This window comes from Sinocyclocheilus grahami, unplaced genomic scaffold, assembly GCF_001515645.1.
Source record: "Sinocyclocheilus grahami isolate Dianchi unplaced genomic scaffold, SAMN03320097.WGS_v1.1 scaffold166.1, whole genome shotgun sequence".
Classification (NCBI taxonomy): Eukaryota; Metazoa; Chordata; class Actinopteri; order Cypriniformes; family Cyprinidae; genus Sinocyclocheilus; species Sinocyclocheilus grahami.
In genome coordinates, this window is record NW_015505345.1 from 1,245,946 (window position 1) to 1,266,513 (window position 20,568).

Here is a 20,568-nt window from a genome sequence, read left to right on the forward strand (position 1 = left end):
TTTTTTTTTTTTTTTTTTTTTTTTTTTTTTTTTTTAATAACTATTTTTGATCAAATTGCACCTTGGTGAGTACAAGATCTTTTTTTTCAAAACCTTTGACCAGCAGTAGTGTATATTGATTTTTATGTTGTCTCTAAGGGTATGCATCTAAATCATCTAAAAAGTTTAGCCAAAAAATAAATAATAAAATCATCTACTGTTGTTTGTTAAGTTATGTTTTAGAAAGGGTATGTTCACGTACTCCCATCACCTTATGTTTGTGCAGACCCCATGACAGACTGACAGGCTCCAGTCAGCCACAACGGGGCCTTTCAGTCATAAGGTTTGCCCCAAGGCATGGCAGAAGATTCCGCGCTGTCAATCAACTTCACACATCACTGTGTCTCATTCGTGTGGGAATCAGCCTCCACTTCAGATTTCGCTCTTGTGTTCATCATCACTGCCACTTTCCAGCTGTTCATTGGGGGCTGGTTACAGTATAACTGGGATCGCAGGTGTGCTGTGCTGCCTGGGAGAAAGGCATTTCAGGTCGAGTCTCTCCCAGGAATGTAGCCGGGAAGGAAACACCGTTTAGATTACAGCGTCGTTAGAAAATGGAGGCCAGGCAGGGGAAAGCGGAGATGATTTGCTTTGAGGGGTGAAGTCCTTAAACATAAACATACTACACTTGAACATTTTCCCTTCACTGTATGGTGGAGGTGGCAACTGAGGATATTGTTCTTGGTATAATGGATGAAAACCATTCCAAGTGGTTCTAAATGGACATGCTAGAGAGAGAGAGGAATGAACTGTGGTCAAAACATGGGCGGCAGTCTTGGTGGTTTCAAAGGTCCCATCAGTTTAATGGGAAATATTCTAGAATATCAACATATGAACACTTGAGCCTGCTGTAAATCATATCCTCCTGATTGGAAATTGCAATCATATTTCGGTGGCTGTCATACCTGCCCTCTGTGATATAATGGATCCAGATCTTGCTCCAGCTCCTCCAAGGAAGTGGAACTATGTCAGACAGTGGTTGTTCACCACACTGAAAGAATGTATTTTATGTATTGTTGCCATGGTTTCCTCTTGCACCATATACTTCCAGGCGCTGGGGAATACATTAAGCCTAAATGAGCACATAGGATGGAGCCTGGCATTATGAAACTATATTTTACTCCTCTCTTGAGGCAGGGTGGTTGTGTGAATGTGAAATGTGTTTAACTGTTTAAATTCTGTCAGTCCTGATCAGTTTTATCATTTTATTATTAAAACTCTCTCTCTCTCTCTCTCTGTCTCTGTCTCTCTCTCTCTCAATTCCGAGTAAACCCAGGCATGAATCTCTGTCTAGTGTGGACAGTGAAGTTTACTCTGCTCTATGTTCTCTCTCTCTCTCTCTCTCTCTCTCTCTCTCTCTCTCTGCAGGTCTTGATGCTGAGTTGTACTATGTAAGGGATGATGTGGTAAATCTTTATGCCCTTTCCTTCATCCTGCCTGTTCCCAGTGACACTAACAGCCTACATTTCACATGGCACTCCAGCAGCAAGGTTGGCACTGTTCATACATCCTATGTGCTCTACCATTCAAAAGTTTGGTGTCAGTCATTTTTTTCTTTTTTACTTTCTATTCATCAAAGAATCATAAAAAATCATGGTTTCGCAAAACTATAATGCAGCACAACTGTTTTCAACTGTGATAATAATAATAAATGTTTCATAAATCCCAAATCAGCATATTAGAAGGATTTTTGAAGGATCTTGACACACCGAAGAAGATTGAAGTAATAGATGCAAAAATTCAACTTTGCCATCACAAGTTAATTACATTAAAACAAATTAAAATAGAAATTAATTTTTAAATTATTGTAATATTTCACAATATTATCGTTTTTGTCTTTTAATCACATATTTGTATCAATATCTTAATTATTTCCCGTAATCCTTGTCTCCTGTTTAGGTGGATTACAGGTTAGGGTTTCAAGTGGAAAACACTTCAGCCATGGATCAACCTCAGAGCAACATCTCTGCTCAGGGGGAGGTCCCGCGCACTCGTTCAGGTGAGTGAATTCTTTTTCTCTCTTTTTTTTTGCTGTGTGTACATTAATGAGGAAAAAAATAACTTAAATGATTTTAGCAAATGGCTGCAATATAACAAAGAATGAAAAATTTAAGGGGGTCTGAATACTTTCCGTACCCACTGTATGTTGTATTTTCAAGGGAAAAGGTGCTGTTGAGATCTATAACAGTCTATATTTTCAAGAAAAAAATAGTGACTCTATCTTTACATATGTTTTAAGGTCTTCACATAAAAAAGGCCTGTTAACTATTGGAAAAATTGTTCTTGTCTGACTTTTATAGATGAAAAGTTTATACATCACAACTTAAGAACCCACAGCTTTTTTTAAAGGTTTTATCTAGCCTTAATTCCTGTATGACCTGTGCACACCAAGACAAATTCAATTTAATTTAATTTGAGTGAACCGGCATTAACATTCACATGCTGTCAATGCAGCTGATTTTATTTTATTTTTTCATGGAGAGGTGTTAAATCTCTTTTCCATTGCACTGCAAATAAAGCTGACCAACCTATACGATTCATGCTTTTGGTCACATGCCCAGAGCCGCTGCAGTTACATTAAACTATTGGTGACTTGGTAGTTGCAGTGAATAACAGAGGAAGAATCCTGAACTGGCTCGTCTTGGTGTTGCCTAATAAACACGATAGTGAATCCAAAATCTAAATGGCTCTTTAAAAACATATCAATACTTTTTGCACCACCTACTGTCTGAGAGTTATTTTGCACTTGCATTCAAACTGTCTGACGTTTATTCGCATTGTCTGAACAATGCAAAAATTGGACCAAATGTTTGTGCCAAACATTTGTATTAGTGTTTAATTGGTCTTCTCATGTAGTTTAGCAGGATTCGGGCAAATGCTAATTCGCCAGCACAAAAGCAGCTCATACCCTTTTTAAAAAGTAAAAAATGAGGCCCTGCATTCATTGTTTACAACTATTATTAGTAATTTAATAGAGTAAGTATACTTTCTGTGTGTCACTCCAGTGTTCAGAGTGGATCTTTTCTGCTCTGGAAAGGCTGATGGAGAGGCTGTGCTTACGGTGCAGTTGAACCTGACTACACCAGCCAACAACTTCACAGTGCTCAACTTCAAACGCAGGAAAATGTGTTACCGAAGTAAGATCTTTTCATACACTTTTACCTTATTGCCTCCAATACATCTGTTTCTTAAGATCTTCTTAGTGCATGTTTGTGTTATTTTTATTTTTTTTCTTTAAACTTCGCATTTTTTTCCTGCAAGTATGTTGTAGGTTTTGTGTGTTTGGCAGATTGTGTGTCAGGTTTCACATTGCCAGAGACTGCAAATATGATAATAACACAAGCTTTCTGTCATATGCTTACCTAGAGGAAATAGCCAGTGAATTTATTCTCTGCTTATTTGAAGCACATGAGCCAAATTAACTGCTGGAGAAGAAAAAGACTTTGTGTATGCCCCAATTTCCTCTCCCTTGTGGAATAACTGGGTCAGCGTGTGTATGTGGTGCTCAAGAAGATATTTTGTGTCTTATACTTTCTATGGCAGGAGTGAGATTTTACTGCCCTGGCAATAATTTACAAACCAAACATAAATGAGACCACAATTAACCAGTCCATGTGTTTGGATGAATCTCATGAGACCCATCAAGATTGTTGTCATTTCAAAAGAAGAAGGTTTTTTTTTTTTTTAGAATTTGGGATGAAATTTGAGCAAAATCTGTCATTTTCTAGTTCCTCTGATGGGCAACATTCAGTGATCTAAAACGGTGAACTGGCATAGGCATTAGACTTTGCTGATCCTTCCCCTTATTGTTTTACTTTACAGGAATTGAGCAGCCAGAGCCCCCCAAAACTCTGCCATTCCCAAACACAACCATACAGAGAATAGACCGTGAGTATTTGCGATTTATTGTTTGGCCTTTTTAGTAAATGTGGTTCTACAATGAGACCATCTTCACTCTGCTCTTGTAAACTCTCTCCTCTCTTTTGATCTTAGCGAGCAGTTCAAATGCTCCCACCACATCCACACGAGTTTTCTACATCAGTGTGTGTGTGTGCTGCATCGTCATCTTTCTGGTAGCCATCATCCTTGCTGTGTTACACCTCCACAGCATGAAGAGAGTGGAAATGGATGACAGGTGTGTATGCATGCACGTCTGTGTTTGAATGTTCAGTTAGTTTAAATGCACCAAAACAGTCTAGTTCTCATATATTTGCTCATGACATGTTTTTTTTTTCTCCCTCATTCTATTTTTTTCAGATTTTGTGTGGTTCTTTTTTTCTTCTTCTTTTCTTTTCGTTTTCATTGTGGGTTTATCAAAAGAAGACGGGAGAGAAAAAAATCTCATCTCCTGCTAATTTCATACCAGGGTATTTTAATTGTGCTTTTCTGAAATTGAATTAGGCATCAGTACAAAGAGCTGTCTTTTTCAGCATTATATAAGGTTGGTAGATTCGATTTTATCTGCTGCTATTTAGAAGAAGAGACACCGAGCTCCATTTATCTTCTAAAACATATCAACCTCAGAACAAGAATGTACTCAGACTCCGTTTTCTACTGGTGGATTGTTTTTGCTCCACAGCCCAAGAAGTAGACCAGAAGAAACCAGAACTGTTTAATAATGATGATGATGAGTCTGTGACATTAGATCATGATTATGTTCAATGAGTTTCAGGAGGCAGGTTAAACTTGCAGCATTTTAGGTTTTTCTCCAGGGGCTTCAGTGTTTAACCTTTTGAGTTGAAGTCTAATGGCTTTAATTGGGACAATTACACAGCACTTAGTTTTTAAATGCACTGGGGTTCAGGGCCAGGTAAAACCCTACACCTTCTGAAAAAACAGATGAGTTCATCATAAAAGTGGCTGTGAAACCATTTAGTATGAAAGACTGGTCTGTTTTAGTAAAATGATTTGAGGTTATTATAGGAAGTCCTAATATAAGCCCACGTACCTTTCAAATTGGTGCATATCAATTCCTAAAGTGATTAATTTCTTCTCTCTAAATCTTTTAGCGTCAGCGACAGTGGAAGCTCTCAGGGTCTGTCTCAGCCTTCCACCCAGACCACCCAGTACCTGAGGGCAGACACCCCCAACAATGCTACACCTGTCACCAGTAAGACTACGACCACACCATGTCTCTCACCCCTGACCTCAGATTAGCAACTCTCTCAAACCTTTCTACCATCTGCCTTAACCATCTGCACTCCACTTCCATGTTTAAAATGTCAGAAACCTGTCTCTTTACCAGGAGAAGTAGCTCAAAGAGTAGATAAACACCAGCTGGGTGCTTTGCTCCCCACAGCTAAATTTCACACTTCTGGCTGCATCTTGTCTTGCCCTGTTCACACCAAATGTGCATTCCTTTATAAATGAGAAAATTGGAAACAAATGATCAAATTAGCTAAACTGGAATCATAAGGTTGGTACAAACAGGCGCACACATTTTTGTCCTTAAGTTTAGCACAGCAGTGACTCCAGCATTAATTGTTTTTGTGTGATCAGAATGAGTACAAATGTGTCTTGCGTATCGTACTTGTAAAGTCGTCATGTCCCCTCAAAATAGTACAAAAGTCAGTCTCCTAGTATTTGCTCAATCCTTTCCTGTCATTCACTAGTGCCATTTCAGAGTCATTTCTTCACACTTAAAGTCATTACAAAAATTTTGGAATGTTTTTAAACTAAGTGTTAAATATTATTACAATTTAATTTTTTTTTTTTTCATTTTAACTCCCTGGGGTCGACAGTGGCACGACCAGCTCACTTAAAAAAAAAAAAAAAGATTAAGATCATTTTGATGTAAATATTCTAGCCTACAAGACTGATTACTCAAAAGCCTTATTCAGAACTATTCAGTATGGGTTTTATGGCCTTATTTCAGCTACGTTTTCCCCCCAAAACTCACTAATCACACATAATCTTTTTTTTTTTTCTAAAAAAATCACATGTTGATTAACAATATGTTATAAGTAGCTGAAATAAGCACAAATGTCAGGGCATGTCAAAACATCTCAAGGGCCCCAAAATCACCTCAGACCCCAGAGGGTTAATATATTTTAAATAGACTATAAGGAATATTAGCAGTTTTACATTAGTTACCCATAATAACCACTTGGGGGCAGCATCATGCACATTTAGTATGAGTGGAGAAATGTAGTCCAAATGAATCAGAACACTGTATTGTTGTATTGTTAGTGAAAAGTTATATATTTACACTTTGTTCTGGGTTCATAATCAATTGTATTTATATAATCACTAAGATCATGTTTACCACAAGACACCGTGAAGTATTGAATATAAACAGGAAAATTGTTCAATCAAGACATGTAAACCTAAAAACAACACATGAGGATACACAATGTTTTTATCAGGATACACAACCACATTTAAACAGCCTTATGTACTGGTATTTGTGCTCACAGTACATTTTGACCTTTTTTTGGGGGGATGTTCTTGTGTATTTAAAGTACTCTGTAGCTAAATGACAGAATAAAACATTCAGCTTTCTCTAAACATCTAATACAATTGACTCTGTATAACTGTGAGATAAAATCAGTTACACACCAAAACATGTTGTGCAAGAGTGACACTGCAGTGTTTGCCTTTGGCAAAGCTGGGGTTATACTTCATTGATGAAGTGTTTAAATACTTCCAGTTGTTAAAATAACACTGCAAACCTCTGTCATTCTCTGAATTGTCTTTGTTTTGATTTGTCTGTAATAGCCTTTTAATTAGTTCTAATGTGAATTGTTAACACTTATTTTAATGTGATATTTGTGTGTGTGTGTGTGTGTGTGTGTGTGTGTGTGTGATTGAAGGTTATCCCTCGCTGCGGATAGAGAAGAACGACTTGAGAAGCGTCACTCTCCTTGAGGCCAAGGCAAAGGTCAAAGACATCGCCATTTCCAGAGAGAGAGTCACACTCCGAGACGTCTTGCATGAAGGTATCTAGACGCACATGGAAACCACAGCAAGTTAATACTGTGCATTTGAAAGACTCAATACTTAGTAATCTGTCCACCTCAGTTCCATTGAGATCTTTCTAATAGTGGTTCTTTTGAACGACCAGTTCAGCTGAAATTGCATCATGGCAAACAAACGCGTCATTTGGCCGCTCCGTTTGAGGTTAGACACTTCCCCCTGCAAAATAATTTTGTTGGATCACACAAGTGCTGTGCTCCAGCGGGAAATCTGCACTCAAGCACTAAATTGGAGTCCAAACAGAAAAGCTCTCTGCTGGGCCTTGTGCCAGCACAGCTCTGGGCTTGCACAGAAGATGTTGACACACATGTCATTAGTCACATAAGATATAAAACATAAACAAAACTGCGTCAAGAACCCACCTTGTTTGACTTGCGTTCTTGCAAAATCTCAATGCAGTAATTCCCCTCTGTAGCATCTTTTTTTCCATCAGTGAGACTTTCATTTTGTACGTGTGCCCACAAGCTTGATGAAGCTGATTTATTATTTATAAGGGTTATTGTGTTGTGTTTTAAGTGCTGACTTGGCAAACTAAAGCTGGTTAATCTGATTAAACCAATTTTATTGGACACTTGGGGGAATGTCAGATTAATCCTTTTTGAAGGGCCCATTTGCTTTTGTGTTCTTTTGAACGGCTAGTTCAACTGAAATTGCATCATGGCAAACAAATGCGTCAGCGTCATTTGCCCACTCAGCTTGAGGTTAGACACTTCCCCCTGCAAAATAATTTTGTTGGATCACACAAGTGCTGTGCTCCAGCGGGAAATCTGCACTCAAGCACTTAATTGGAGTCCAAACAGAAAAGCGCTCTGCTGGGCCTTGAGCCAGCACAGCTTTAGGCTTGCACAGAAGATGTTGACACACATGTCATTAGTCACATAAGATATAAAACATAAACAAAACTGCGTCAAGAACCCACCTTGTTTGACTTGCGTTCTTGCAAAATCTCAATGCAGTAATTCCCCTCTGTAGCATCTTTTTTTCCATCAGTGAGACTTTCATTTTGTACGTGTGCCCACAAGCTTGATGAAGCTGATTTATTATTTATAAGGGTTATTGTGTTGTGTTTTAAGTGCTGACTTGGCAAACTAAAGCTGGTTAATCTGATTAAACCAATTTTATTGGACACTTGGGGGAATGTCAGATTAATCCTTTTTGAAGGGCCCATTTGCTTTTGTGTTTTTTTTTTTTTATGACCAGCTCAATAATTTGTATTTGAATGGCCTTATGCAAAGTGCAAATTTCAAAGTTCTTTTACTTATTAAAAATTTTCTGCAATTGCTTTGTAGTAATACCAAGGTCAGAAGCACAAGGGCATGGCTCCTTTTAATCAAAAATGAAAAATGGTCTGTTTATCCTTTTGCTGTCCCAAACCGTATTACCTTTTTTTTTTGTGCAACACAAAGTGAATTGTTTGTAAATATCTTTACTACCATTTTCCATATAATGAGGGTGAATGAGAAATGAGGGCTGTCAAGCTCTAAAGTGACAAAATAAGCAACTTGAAAGTATCATAAAAGTGGTTCAAACATCTTGTAAAACCATACGATAGCTTTTAGTGAAGCACGGTACGAAATCGACATGTTAACTAATAATTTTTTAAACCATGCTTAATAACAGAAGCAGCAATAATGATATTAAACGTAGACTGAATTTTCAAATGGAGAACATAAATGACAAGGGACTCTTATCAGCTTTGCATAAATGTAATCATTAGTTTTAAACTACAGTTTTAAAAGGTTTAGGTGTTATTAGGCTAAAGAGTAATGAACAAGTTTACTGGTGTAATTAAACATTTAAAAAGTAACAAACAAACCAGAAAATACATTGATTTAAAGTCCATTTTGAATGACATATCAGAATTATTCGTGTTTTCATTACTGTCTAGAATACAATACATTATGAAACAAATGCTAAGAGCATTTTTAGTGTGTTTTTCTCTGTTTTGATGGGTTTTGTGTTATTACAGGGACATGGAATCTGCAAATGACATGCAGATCTTATGAACACATTTTTTGCCACCTAACAAAAAATTTAAAGCATTTATTGTATGATAATGTGTATTTTGCCCCAGGAATTTCTATGCATTTATGCAAAATTTACACTGTAAAAGTTATCATAATCACTCCTAATCTTAAAATAAAAGAATAAAAACTTCAAATTCATTTCCATTGAGCTGTAAGTACGTAGATATCTAGTTGATTGCAGGGCATTGACCGTGTTCTGTGAGCTGAATCAACTGACCGATTGAAAACATTTGAATGACAGCATTGCTACTTCTCTATCGAACGCTCCAAGGAGAGCTAGGGATGTCTAACTTTAACAGACTCGTGAACATTTCAGGACGCAGCGATGCAGGTCAAATTGATCTTGCATCGGTGTTCACGTACTTGGATAGAGTACATTTTAGGTCTATAATGATGTAAGGTCTGTGCCATTCCCAAGCTGGGCAACTTTGCCTTTTCATTGTAAAACAGAGTGCATGTTGCGTCTTAGGACATTCAGTGCTTAGTTTCTTGACCAAAACTTGAGCAACCATTAAAGACGTCTTCCTACCAAGAATTTCCCCCAATGCCCAGCATAATGATCATGCTCGTCTCAAGTGTGACTGCAGTTATCCTTTCACTTAACCAGTTTATCATAAACTACCTAAAGCAATTGAAACGGGAACCCAGCTGGTTGCATAATGTATAATGCAATGTGTATGCTTTTACTTTTTTTTTTTTTGGAAGGTTAGATGTAAGTTCTGCATTGCAACCAAGAAACACACCATCCATGGAACATATTGTTCTTTTGCTCAGTCATTTTGTTTTTACCAGTACAAGTAACAATTGGCATGTTATAACAAGCATGGCAGCAAGAGAGGGGATAAGAGGGAAAAGTAGTAGACAATGTGGTGCTGGCCCCTAGCATTAGTAACACTACCCCTAAGTCAGCCTACTCTGAGGTCTACTGCTCTGCAAGATGCACTGATCCATTACATGGTGTCATCTGAGCTTATGGGAACTGCAACTATGTCCAACTGTCTGTAGAACAGCAAAAAAGGTGAGAGACTGTCCTGCGCCTGCTGGTAAATCCATGCTATGTTTATTCTCGGAGGTCATCCAGGATACCTGTTCAGACCTGCTGTGCAAAAGTTGGCATGTTGTTTTATCCCAAAGATGCAGTGAAACAAGAAGCGTAGGACTTATAGCGAAATACATATTTGTTTGAACTTTTCATGATATTTAAAATATATGAATGATGAATGCAGTCCTTTTACCCCAACACGGTTCATTGAAACCGATTCATTGAGACGGATTCATTTCTGTGAATCAGTTCAAACAATCTAATGTACATACTCTAGTTTTTGCTACTGAATTTTAAATCCGAGATGGTATTGAACATGTTTGTGAGTTGCATGGGAGGGATTGCAAAATTAGTCTGACAGCCTGTTTACTTGCCAAAAAAAGTGTTTTAACATGTTGCTTAAGCAAATCATTGTGGGGACAGGAAACAATACACTTCACACATACTCTCCAAGCATCCGTCAAAAGCTGTGCTTCAAGATAAAACCAGACCTCTGTGAACTCATTCTAAATGTGTTCACTCAGCCAGTAATCTGTGAGACTGGCTGAAAGGAGTTAGGCTGCTTTTAAAGTAATCAAACTTTCTCAAGTGCAAGGTGGAGGGTTGTTCAGGACCTACATGCACCTTTTACTAACAAGGACTTGCCTGATGGGGCAAAACAGATCAAATAAGATCCAACAGATCATTCACTTGATTTAATGTTCTTTTAAATGGATAGTTCACAGAATTTTTTTTTTTGCTTACCCACATTTCATTACAAACCTCTATGGCTTACTTTATTCTTTTTTTTTTAAACTCAATTGGTGAATCTAAAAATAAAGTATTGTGACTCCAAAAATGCTGACAAATGCATCATAAAAGTAGTTCATATGCCATAGGAAAGCATTGTGTGAGGAACAAATCTACATTTTTGACTTTTTTTTGCATTCTTTTCGAAATGTATAGTCCCTGTTCATTGTAATTGCATGGAAAAATGTTTAAGGGAATAATGACACAATCCTTTTAATTTAACAGTAGCTATGTTTCCATCCAAAGTTACGAATTAAATTTAAGTGCAAAACTGGAATATCATCGTCACTTCCTGAGAGGTACAGGTGACCATGATGCTTACAGAAAGCTGTAAACTACGGGGCCTTCACCACAGGTGAGTTACAGCTACCATGTGCTGCATCAAAAAAAAAAATATATATATATATATGAAGAGTTCATTTGCAAAAACCGATAAATGCCACTTTAAAAAAAAAAGAGCTGATTGCCGTGCATTATTCTCCACATATAGCACGATCTGATCCCTAAACACGTTTTGTCAAAAAAGCCGGTTTTGTCCACTTTCAAGGCAATATACATGTGTGTGTGTGTTAAACTTTAGCTTTAATCCAATCCTTTCATATATGAACAAAGCTTGCCATAGATGTGTTTTGAGCGCGGAATACCTATAGAAGTTCACTTCACATAACAAACAATCCCTGTAACGTCATCAAACACATGCTGATTAGAGGTTTCAAGAATGATGACATAATATACTTGTGTATATAAATTACCATACTTTCATGAAAGGTAAATTACCCTGTCCACAGTGGAAGCATGTTGTGTAATGTTTGAATGTTGTGGCAGCAATATGATGACCACAGTTGCAGCTATGACACTTCTAGGTCTACTTATCTACACACTTCCTCTGCTGTGTGAATTACTGTCGTCTTCTGCGTTCTCTCTTTATTAACGTATTCTTGTTTACCAAGTTTCCTTCATAGAAATGCATGTGGTTTCAGACATTCTGCATTTCTTATGAACTATTCTTATAAATCACTTTGTGCCATCATTTTTAATCACTTTGTGTCTTCATATCACTGTTAACTATAACTATCTATTATTAAGACAAAAACTAGTGTAAATAGATCACTAAAATACACTTCACAAATCCAGTGACTAGTTGTTCTGTGGTGTTGGCTGTCTGACAAAAGATATGAACAAATCCAGTTCTGGATCCAAGGCCCGGGCATTTAATATACACTAATATAGAGGCTTACTGGTACCACATTGGTTATCTAATATCAACAGATATTAGAAATGTATCAGTAATTTATATTTCAGAGTAACTTGAAGTGAATCTTAAGTGTAAAGTTGATCTTTTAAAAAAAACAAATTGTTGTTGAACTGTTAAATATAATTTTTACAGAATGTTAAAATCTATTTTTTATTGTACATTATATTGTTGTGATGCCTAAAATCACTTGTGGCGTGTTTTTTTTTCTTCTTTTTTTTTTCTTCTTTTAATTTTATTTGAAAAAGTATATAATTTTAATATCAGCCATTTATTGGCCATTGGTTATCTATTTTTTTTATGAAAACTACTGAAACCTATGAAAACTAAAAATATTAATACTGAAAAAAATACTAACAAAATTAATATACTGTACTTTTGACATGAACAATGCAATGACAATTACATTTTAAACTGAATACTAATTTTGTAATCCTGGTGTTCATCTATTAGTATCACTTCACATCATATTTAATATCTCTTCATCTTTGTTCATAATCATTTTCCTGATATTAATATAGCAGCATTACAACAGCCCTGAGGTCAAACATTCTGTTTAGATTTTTCTGTTTCCCGCTTGGTTGCCTTTTGGGATGGGCTCAGACCCATATCCTGTCCTGAGCGTTCCGAGCTTTGCAGTCACGCAGACCCGTGTCTGAGGTTAAACGGTCAGCGCAGCCCATGACTTTAGTTTTTCCTCGTCAGAAATGAATCACTGATTGAAATTAGTCTTGGACAGACCAAGTACCTTAGGATAACATGTCACTTCCTGTCTACTTTGTGTATCATTGCTAGTGGGAATCTAATAACAGTAAGTCATTTCTCTAATTCTTGTTTTAATTGTGTTCCCCAGTCCCCACTCATTAAATGTGCAGAAATGTGTTTTAAATCTTAACCTATTTTTCAATTTTTTTGGTTTATTCGCTCTTAGGAACCTGTTACCCATCAGCCATGTGTGTATAGAAGATGGTGAGAAGCCCATGGTCCTGCTGCCCTATATGAACTGGGGAAATCTTAAGCTTTTCCTGCGCCAATGTAAGCTTGCTGAGGCCAACAACCCACAGGTAAGACTTCCACAAATGTATTTTTATTTGATTTGATTTATTCGATTTTTAAGTGAGATTTGTGACATTTTGTCCTTTTTTTTTATGACACTACTGCCACAATAAGCTTGACCAAGTCTACCTAATCCATTTATGCTTGTATAATCAAAGAGAGTTTGATAGATATCAGAGCACTCCTTCATTGCTCTGATATTAATTTAGTTGAAAAAATCAGCACACTTATTTTACTGGTTGTTTTATTTAACATGCAACATTTAAACTGCATCGACATTTGCACAGAGAGTGATTTTTGAGCAGTTGTGAATTCAGCTAATGCTAAGTAGCGTAATGACACTCCTTCTACTGTTAACTATAAATCAGTCTAAGGCAGGTGTTTATATTAGAGACCCTCCAGCAGAACACCTGGAGTGTTCAGATTATCCTGATTTAATTGCTTTCTTCTGAACAGTGAATTCATTGTGCAGATCCTCTGTCAACATCGAGTGAACTTTCTATGATATTTGCTTTACAGTAGTTTACTGTTCACAATCGAGCCTTTGTGATGTTAACCCTGGGCTGTCTTTCATTCAGCTGCCACTGAACCCTCTTCAAAGACAAGATTACATATATTCGATCAGTCAGACCAGTGTATTCTTAAAATGGTTAAATGGGTGGTTTAAGCTATCAATTTTTCCTCTTCAAGACCAAGCTTGTTGTGGCAGTGTTGCTATACTTCCTGCCTCAATGCACTCTCTTTTTTTTGGAAAAACATAAATCATGTGAACTACCCATGCTATAGTTAATACCCTGCATTTTGGCATTGAAAGTGGATGATTTATTTTAGTATTTACTGCCAAAATGTTCCCCTCTCACCTGAACTGAATCTTAGATGTATGTCTGTGCAAAACTACATACTTTGAAAATGGCTCTGTCTGAATGACTAGTCAGTCTTAAGGTAGCACTGTATAATTAGGCTGGTTTAGGGTCTTGTACCCTGTCCACCAGATGCTGATCAAACATCTGGACAGAGACCGACTGAATGGAGCAGTATGCAAGGACCCTGAGATCCGTTTTTAAAAGTTAACGCCCTAGGGATGTGCAACATTGCATTCTATGTGCATTACTGCTCAAAGACCAGATATTAATAAATAAATAACAATGCTTGAATGTAGAGGAATCAAATAAATAGGGTATAGATTTTCTGAATAAACAATGCATGCATGATGTATTGGTGGTGTTGTATTTTGTGTATACACCACGACCAATCAGAATTTCGAGTAGGTTTTTTTCCCACATGCTTTTGTTCCACAAAGACACATTATGTTGATCAAAAGTAGCTGTGGAGACTTGTTAAAGGTTTTCTATTTCAAGTAAATGGCATCTTTTGAATCGTTCTACTTATAAATGATTAATGAAAAAGATGCATTACAGTTTCCACAAAAAAATATTAAAGGGATAGTTCACCCAAAAATGACAATTCTGTCATTAATTACTCACCCTCATGTTGTTCCAAACCCGTAAAAGATCTTCATTCATCTTCGGAACACAAATTATGATATTTTTGAAATTTGAAGCGGGAAATGTGAGCGCTCTCAGACCCTGCATAGACAGCAATGCAACTGTAATGTTCCCAGGTCCTGTGGCGTTATTTTAATGACAAATGTCGAAAGCTCATTATTGTAGCACGAAAGCGCATTAATATAATGCGCAAGCGCGAATCTCTCCGCTCGCGCACAGATTTCCTTTGCTCTCGCGCAAAACCGGACGCTCGCGCTCAGATACACGCTGAATGTAATCTTATGATTTAAGACAGAACTATTTAGATATGGGTCAGATGCACTATTCCCTAAACCAATACTTACAATTTGGAGACCAAATATAACACTATAATTAATTTTTCATATTTGCCATAACATTACTACATTCTATTCTATGGGTTTAATGCATTTGTTTTGGAGGAGAGTGCCATTGAATGTGTAGCTGATATTAATTTCTCTAATTCTTGTTTTAATTGTGTTCCCCAGTCCCCACTCATTAAATGTGCAGAAATGTGTTTTAAATCTTAACCTATTTTTCAATTTTTTTGGTTTATTCGCTCTTAGGAACCTGTTACCCATCAGCCATGTGTGTATAGAAGATGGTGAGAAGCCCATGGTCCTGCTGCCCTATATGAACTGGGGAAATCTTAAGCTTTTCCTGCGCCAATGTAAGCTTGCTGAGGCCAACAACCCACAGGTAAGACTTCCACAAATGTATTTTTATTTGATTTGATTTATTCGATTTTTAAGTGAGATTTGTGACATTTTGTCCTTTTTTTTTTTTATGACACTACTGCCACAATAAGCTTGACTAAGTCTACCTAATCCATTTATGCTTGTATAATCAAAGAGAGTTTGATAGATATCAGAGCACTCCTTCATTGCTCTGATATTAATTTAGTTGAAAAAATCAGCACACTTATTTTACTGGTTGTTTTATTTAACATGCAACATTTAAACTGCATCGACATTTGCACAGAGAGTGATTTTTGAGCAGTTGTGAATTCAGCTAATGCTAAGTAGCGTAATGACACTCCTTCTACTGTTAACTATAAATCAGTCTAAGGCAGGTGTTTATATTAGAGACCCTCCAGCAGAACACCTGGAGTGTTCAGATTATCCTGATTTAATTGCTTTCTTCTGAACAGTGAATTCATTGTGCAGATCCTCTGTCAACATCGAGTGAACTTTCTATGATATTTGCTTTACAGTAGTTTACTGTTCACAATCGAGCCTTTGTGATGTTAACCCTGGGCTGTCTTTCATTCAGCTGCCACTGAACCCTCTTCAAAGACAAGATTACATATATTCGATCAGTCAGACCAGTGTATTCTTAAAATGGTTAAATGGGTGGTTTAAGCTATCAATTTTTCCTCTTCAAGACCAAGCTTGTTGTGGCAGTGTTGCTATACTTCCTGCCTCAATGCACTCTCTTTTTTTTGGAAAAACATAAATCATGTGAACTACCCATGCTATAGTTAATACCCTGCATTTTGGCATTGAAAGTGGATGATTTATTTTAGTATTTACTGCCAAAATGTTCCCCTCTCACCTGAACTGAATCTTAGATGTATGTCTGTGCAAAACTACATACTTTGAAAATGGCTCTGTCTGAATGACTAGTCAGTCTTAAGGTAGCACTGTATAATTAGGCTGGTTTAGGGTCTTGTACCCTGTCCACCAGATGCTGATCAAACATCTGGACAGAGACCGACTGAATGGAGCAGTATGCAAGGACCCTGAGATCCGTTTTTAAAAGTTAACGCCCTAGGGATGTGCAACATTGCATTCTATGTGCATTACTGCTCAAAGACCAGATATTAATAAATAAATAACAATGCTTGAATGTAGAGGAATCAAATAAATAGGGTATAGATTTTCTGAATAAACAATGCATGCATGATGTATTGGTGGTGTTGTATTTTGTGTATACACCACGACCAATCAGAATTTCGAGTAGGTTTTTTTCCCACATGCTTTTGTTCCACAAAGACACATTATGTTGATCAAAAGTAGCTGTGGAGACTTGTTAAAGGTTTTCTATTTCAAGTAAATGGCATCTTTTGAATCGTTCTACTTATAAATGATTAATGAAAAAGATGCATTACAGTTTCCACAAAAAAATATTAAAGGGATGGTTCACCCAAAAATGACAATTCTGTCATTAATTACTCACCCTCATGTTGTTCCAAACCCGTAAAAGATCTTCATTCATCTTCGGAACACAAATTATGATATTTTTGAAATTTGAAGCGGGAAATGTGAGCGCTCTCCATAGACAGATAGACAGCAATGCAACTGTAATGTTCCCAGGTCCTGTGGCGTTATTTTAATGACAAATGTCGAAAGCTCAGCACGAAAGCACGAAAGCGCATTAATATAATGCGCAAGCGCGAATCTCTCCGCTCGCGCACAGATTTCCTTTGCTCTCGCGCAAAACCGGACGCTCGCGCTCAGATACACGCTGAATGTAATCTTATGATTTAAGACAGAACTATTTAGATATGGGTCAGATGCACTATTCCCTAAACCAATACTTACAATTTGGAGACCAAATATAACACTATAATTAATTTTTCATATTTGCCATAACATTACTACATTCTATTCTATGGGTTTAATGCATTTGTTTTGGAGGAGAGTGCCATTGAATGTGTAGCTGATATTAAGTGGATTTTCATGAAAAAAAAATCTGAACTGAAAACAAACACTGGATTTAAAAACAAAAATCTCCCAATAAATGTCCAAACAGCGATGCTAGAGCATTTATTGTATTATATATTGCATCATTTACATCTATTTTTGCATTTGATGTTGATTTGAGGAGTTGTTACTTATTATTGCCATCATACCAACTGAGAATTTATTGCAATGATTTTAAATTCAGTTGATGTATCTGACATATTATGACATAACATTGATGTTTTATATGAAGTCTTCAGAGCCATAGGCTATAATATGTTGTTTTTAGATAAATTGCTCAGAGACCAACAAGTTGGACTAATCATCCAAGAACCCAATTCCTAGCCATTTCTAAAGGCTACATTTCATTAACACTGCTAAATATTATTAAACGGGAAAGAAATTAAAGATCCATCTTTGATTGTCAAAAGAATTCTAGGTTCAGTTCAATTAGATTTCATGTAGTATTTTCATCGGTCAGTTGTGAAGGTCTGATTGGTTTAAGCTTCGTTTATAAAGCACCTTTTAAAACCGTGTATACAAAGTAGCCTACTTTACAAAGAGGTGCATATGTGCATTCGCAGAAAAGATCAAAATACAAACATAAAAGAGATATAGTAAAACAAAGTAGTTACAATAACAAGTTTATGTTAAAAAATCAAGGAAAGGCCCTGCACAAATCTGTTTTGAGACTACTTTTTAAAAGGGCATAATGATAACTTTTGACAGCGTTTAATTCAGGTGCGAAAAATAACTAATATCTATAGTGCATGAGCACAGAGAGATTTGAGAGTGCAGAGGACACAGTTTGAGTGAGAGGAGAGACTCTCTCGGGGCGAGAGCAGCGTGTATCTGAGCACGCGTGTCCGGTTTTGTGCGAGAGCAAAGGAAATCCGTGTCGTGTGGCACTGAAGACTTTGGCATCACGGGAATAAATTACAATTCATATCAGAAAATCACATCACATCAGAAAACAGTCAATTTAAGTTCTAATAATATTTCACAATATTCAAATATTCAGATCAAATAAATGCAGCCATTGTGAGAATAGACTTTTAAATGATTGTATATCAGCCAGTGTTGTATACTTAATTGTGCATGGTTATTCTCGTTTTTACTTTTAGATTACCTTTGCAGTCAAAATGAATATTTTCCATATTGTACATAAAAAAAGAATGTGATGCCTAAATTCACTTGTAGCACTTTAAAACCGCTTTGTTATATTTTTTTTACACTGAAATATTGGACATTTATAATTATCAGCTCATTAGTATTTTAATATCTGTGCATTTCTAACTAAATCATTGCTCTCGAGTGATTTGCAAATGGGAATAAATTGCAATCTTGACTTCTCAAAGAGGGGTTTAGCATGTTGACAGAAACACACTTGCTGTTAACTGCTGGCACACTAAAGCACACCCTCTCAGAGAAGTTACGTGTCTAAATCGATCCCCCTTAAGGCATGACAGCTAAAAAGAAAAGGTTGAGATTTAAAAGACACTCTCATTGACCCATCCCTACCCTTCTACATTATTATTATTATTAATTTATTGTTGTAGAATTGATAACAGTATGCAAGTGAAGATCACAGACAATGCGCTGGCCCGTGATCTCTTCCCCATGGACTACCACTGCCTCGGAGACAATGAGAACCGACCCGTTCGCTGGATGGCTTTGGAGAGTTTGCTTAACAATGACTTCTCTAGTGCCAGTGATGTGGTAAGAGTCGCTGCTTCTTTATGCCTTTTTTTGCAACAGACTGTAACATGCACTCACATAATATTTTGTTTCATACCAGCAGCAGGTGTTCTCTAATGTATAATTTTTCTCTTCCTATGGATAATTTGCCTATAAAAGAATGTTGTACACTTTTAGTATTTTCTTATGGCACTGGTAAAAACCTGGTAACAGATTTAAAATTGCGTAACTTCTTTGACGTCATACGGTCTGCTCCATCGTGCATTGTTATTGCTGACAATTACAGTAATCATGCTTCAGGTGCCCATGAACTTGTTGAGGCCTGTATTGTCAGCTGCATTCAGCAATATCACAGTTAACACCCATTTGAATTTCCCTAATATGTTTATATTCAGAGTAATAGTCCTATAATAGGTGTACAATCAAATTTCAGAGAATTTCGCAAGTATATGCGCACAGTGCAATGTAAAGGGAGAGTTCACTCAAATGAAATTACCACCATTTACTTACTCGCATGTCGTTCCAAACTCCAAAGACTTGCGTTTATCTATCAAACAAATGAATGTTTTCTGTTACTCTGTTGAAAGACCATTACATCAGAACATTAATGCTTCACAGAATTCATAAAGACATTGTAAAAAAAAAAAAAAAACTATGATTCATGCTTATGAAGTCTTCTGAATAGATATGATCACTTTATATGGTAAACTGATTTAATTTAGGCTTTTATTCACATATAAATATTGATCAATGCACATACATGGAGCACAACAAATATGGTAAATAAAGATCAAATATGCTTTCTTGATGCGTGAGAACCAGTGATGTTTATTCTTGTGTATCATGCAAGAACCAGTAAGCTTGTGCATCAAGCAAATACAGATTAAACCACTCTATTACCATCGATTGCTTATATATAATGTTTTGTTGATGCTTGTGAAGAATCAAAGTTTTGGTGTCATGGACTTTCAGTGGAGGGACAGTAATGTCTCATTTCATGAAAAATATCTTAATTTCTGCCTTGAAAAAAAATATGTGGGTCAAAACAACATAAAAGTGAGTAAACGAGGACCAAATTTGCATTTTTGGGTGAGCTATCCTTTTAACCAAACTCAGCCCTGGCACATTTTTGTATTTCTGGGAAAAGTGAATGGGGGAGAAAACTGTGTTTGTCTGGCAACACACTGTTGCCACGTTCCCGTCTGTCTCACTCAATGTGCCAAGGAAACAACCCACCCTAGACAGTCAGGAAGGACTGAACGCCGCCTGGATGCCTCATAAATGACACACCGGCCCAAGACCTGTCAGCGATCTGACCTCTGCATCCTTTCAATCTAACAGAACAATAGTAGCTGGTGCTGCCCTCATGCCAGGAACAATTATTAAAGCGCTGTTTATTATAATACAATAGGAGCTGGTGATGAGCAGTGGCCTGGTATGGAAATGTACTCATTTACTAGGATACGCAGGAGATTTGTTTACC

General features: G+C 36.8%; 1 protein-coding gene across 1 annotated transcript in view; it reads left to right on the plus strand.

Moving 5' to 3' along the window:
• Window positions 1-20,568, plus strand: part of LOC107593187 (tyrosine-protein kinase RYK-like) — a 53,006-nt gene that overhangs the window by 28,528 nt on the left and 3,910 nt on the right. The window contains exons 2-12 of the mRNA XM_016282798.1: window positions 1,408-1,529; window positions 1,939-2,038; window positions 3,045-3,176; window positions 3,862-3,927; window positions 4,033-4,174; window positions 5,049-5,149; window positions 6,852-6,977; window positions 7,654-7,715; window positions 11,172-11,227; window positions 13,056-13,205; window positions 18,947-19,106. Of these exons, the coding sequence (XP_016138284.1) occupies window positions 1,408-1,529; window positions 1,939-2,038; window positions 3,045-3,176; window positions 3,862-3,927; window positions 4,033-4,174; window positions 5,049-5,149; window positions 6,852-6,977; window positions 7,654-7,715; window positions 11,172-11,227; window positions 13,056-13,205; window positions 18,947-19,106 (1,217 nt within the window). The remainder of the gene's footprint in view (window positions 1-1,407; window positions 1,530-1,938; window positions 2,039-3,044; window positions 3,177-3,861; window positions 3,928-4,032; window positions 4,175-5,048; window positions 5,150-6,851; window positions 6,978-7,653; window positions 7,716-11,171; window positions 11,228-13,055; window positions 13,206-18,946; window positions 19,107-20,568) is intronic.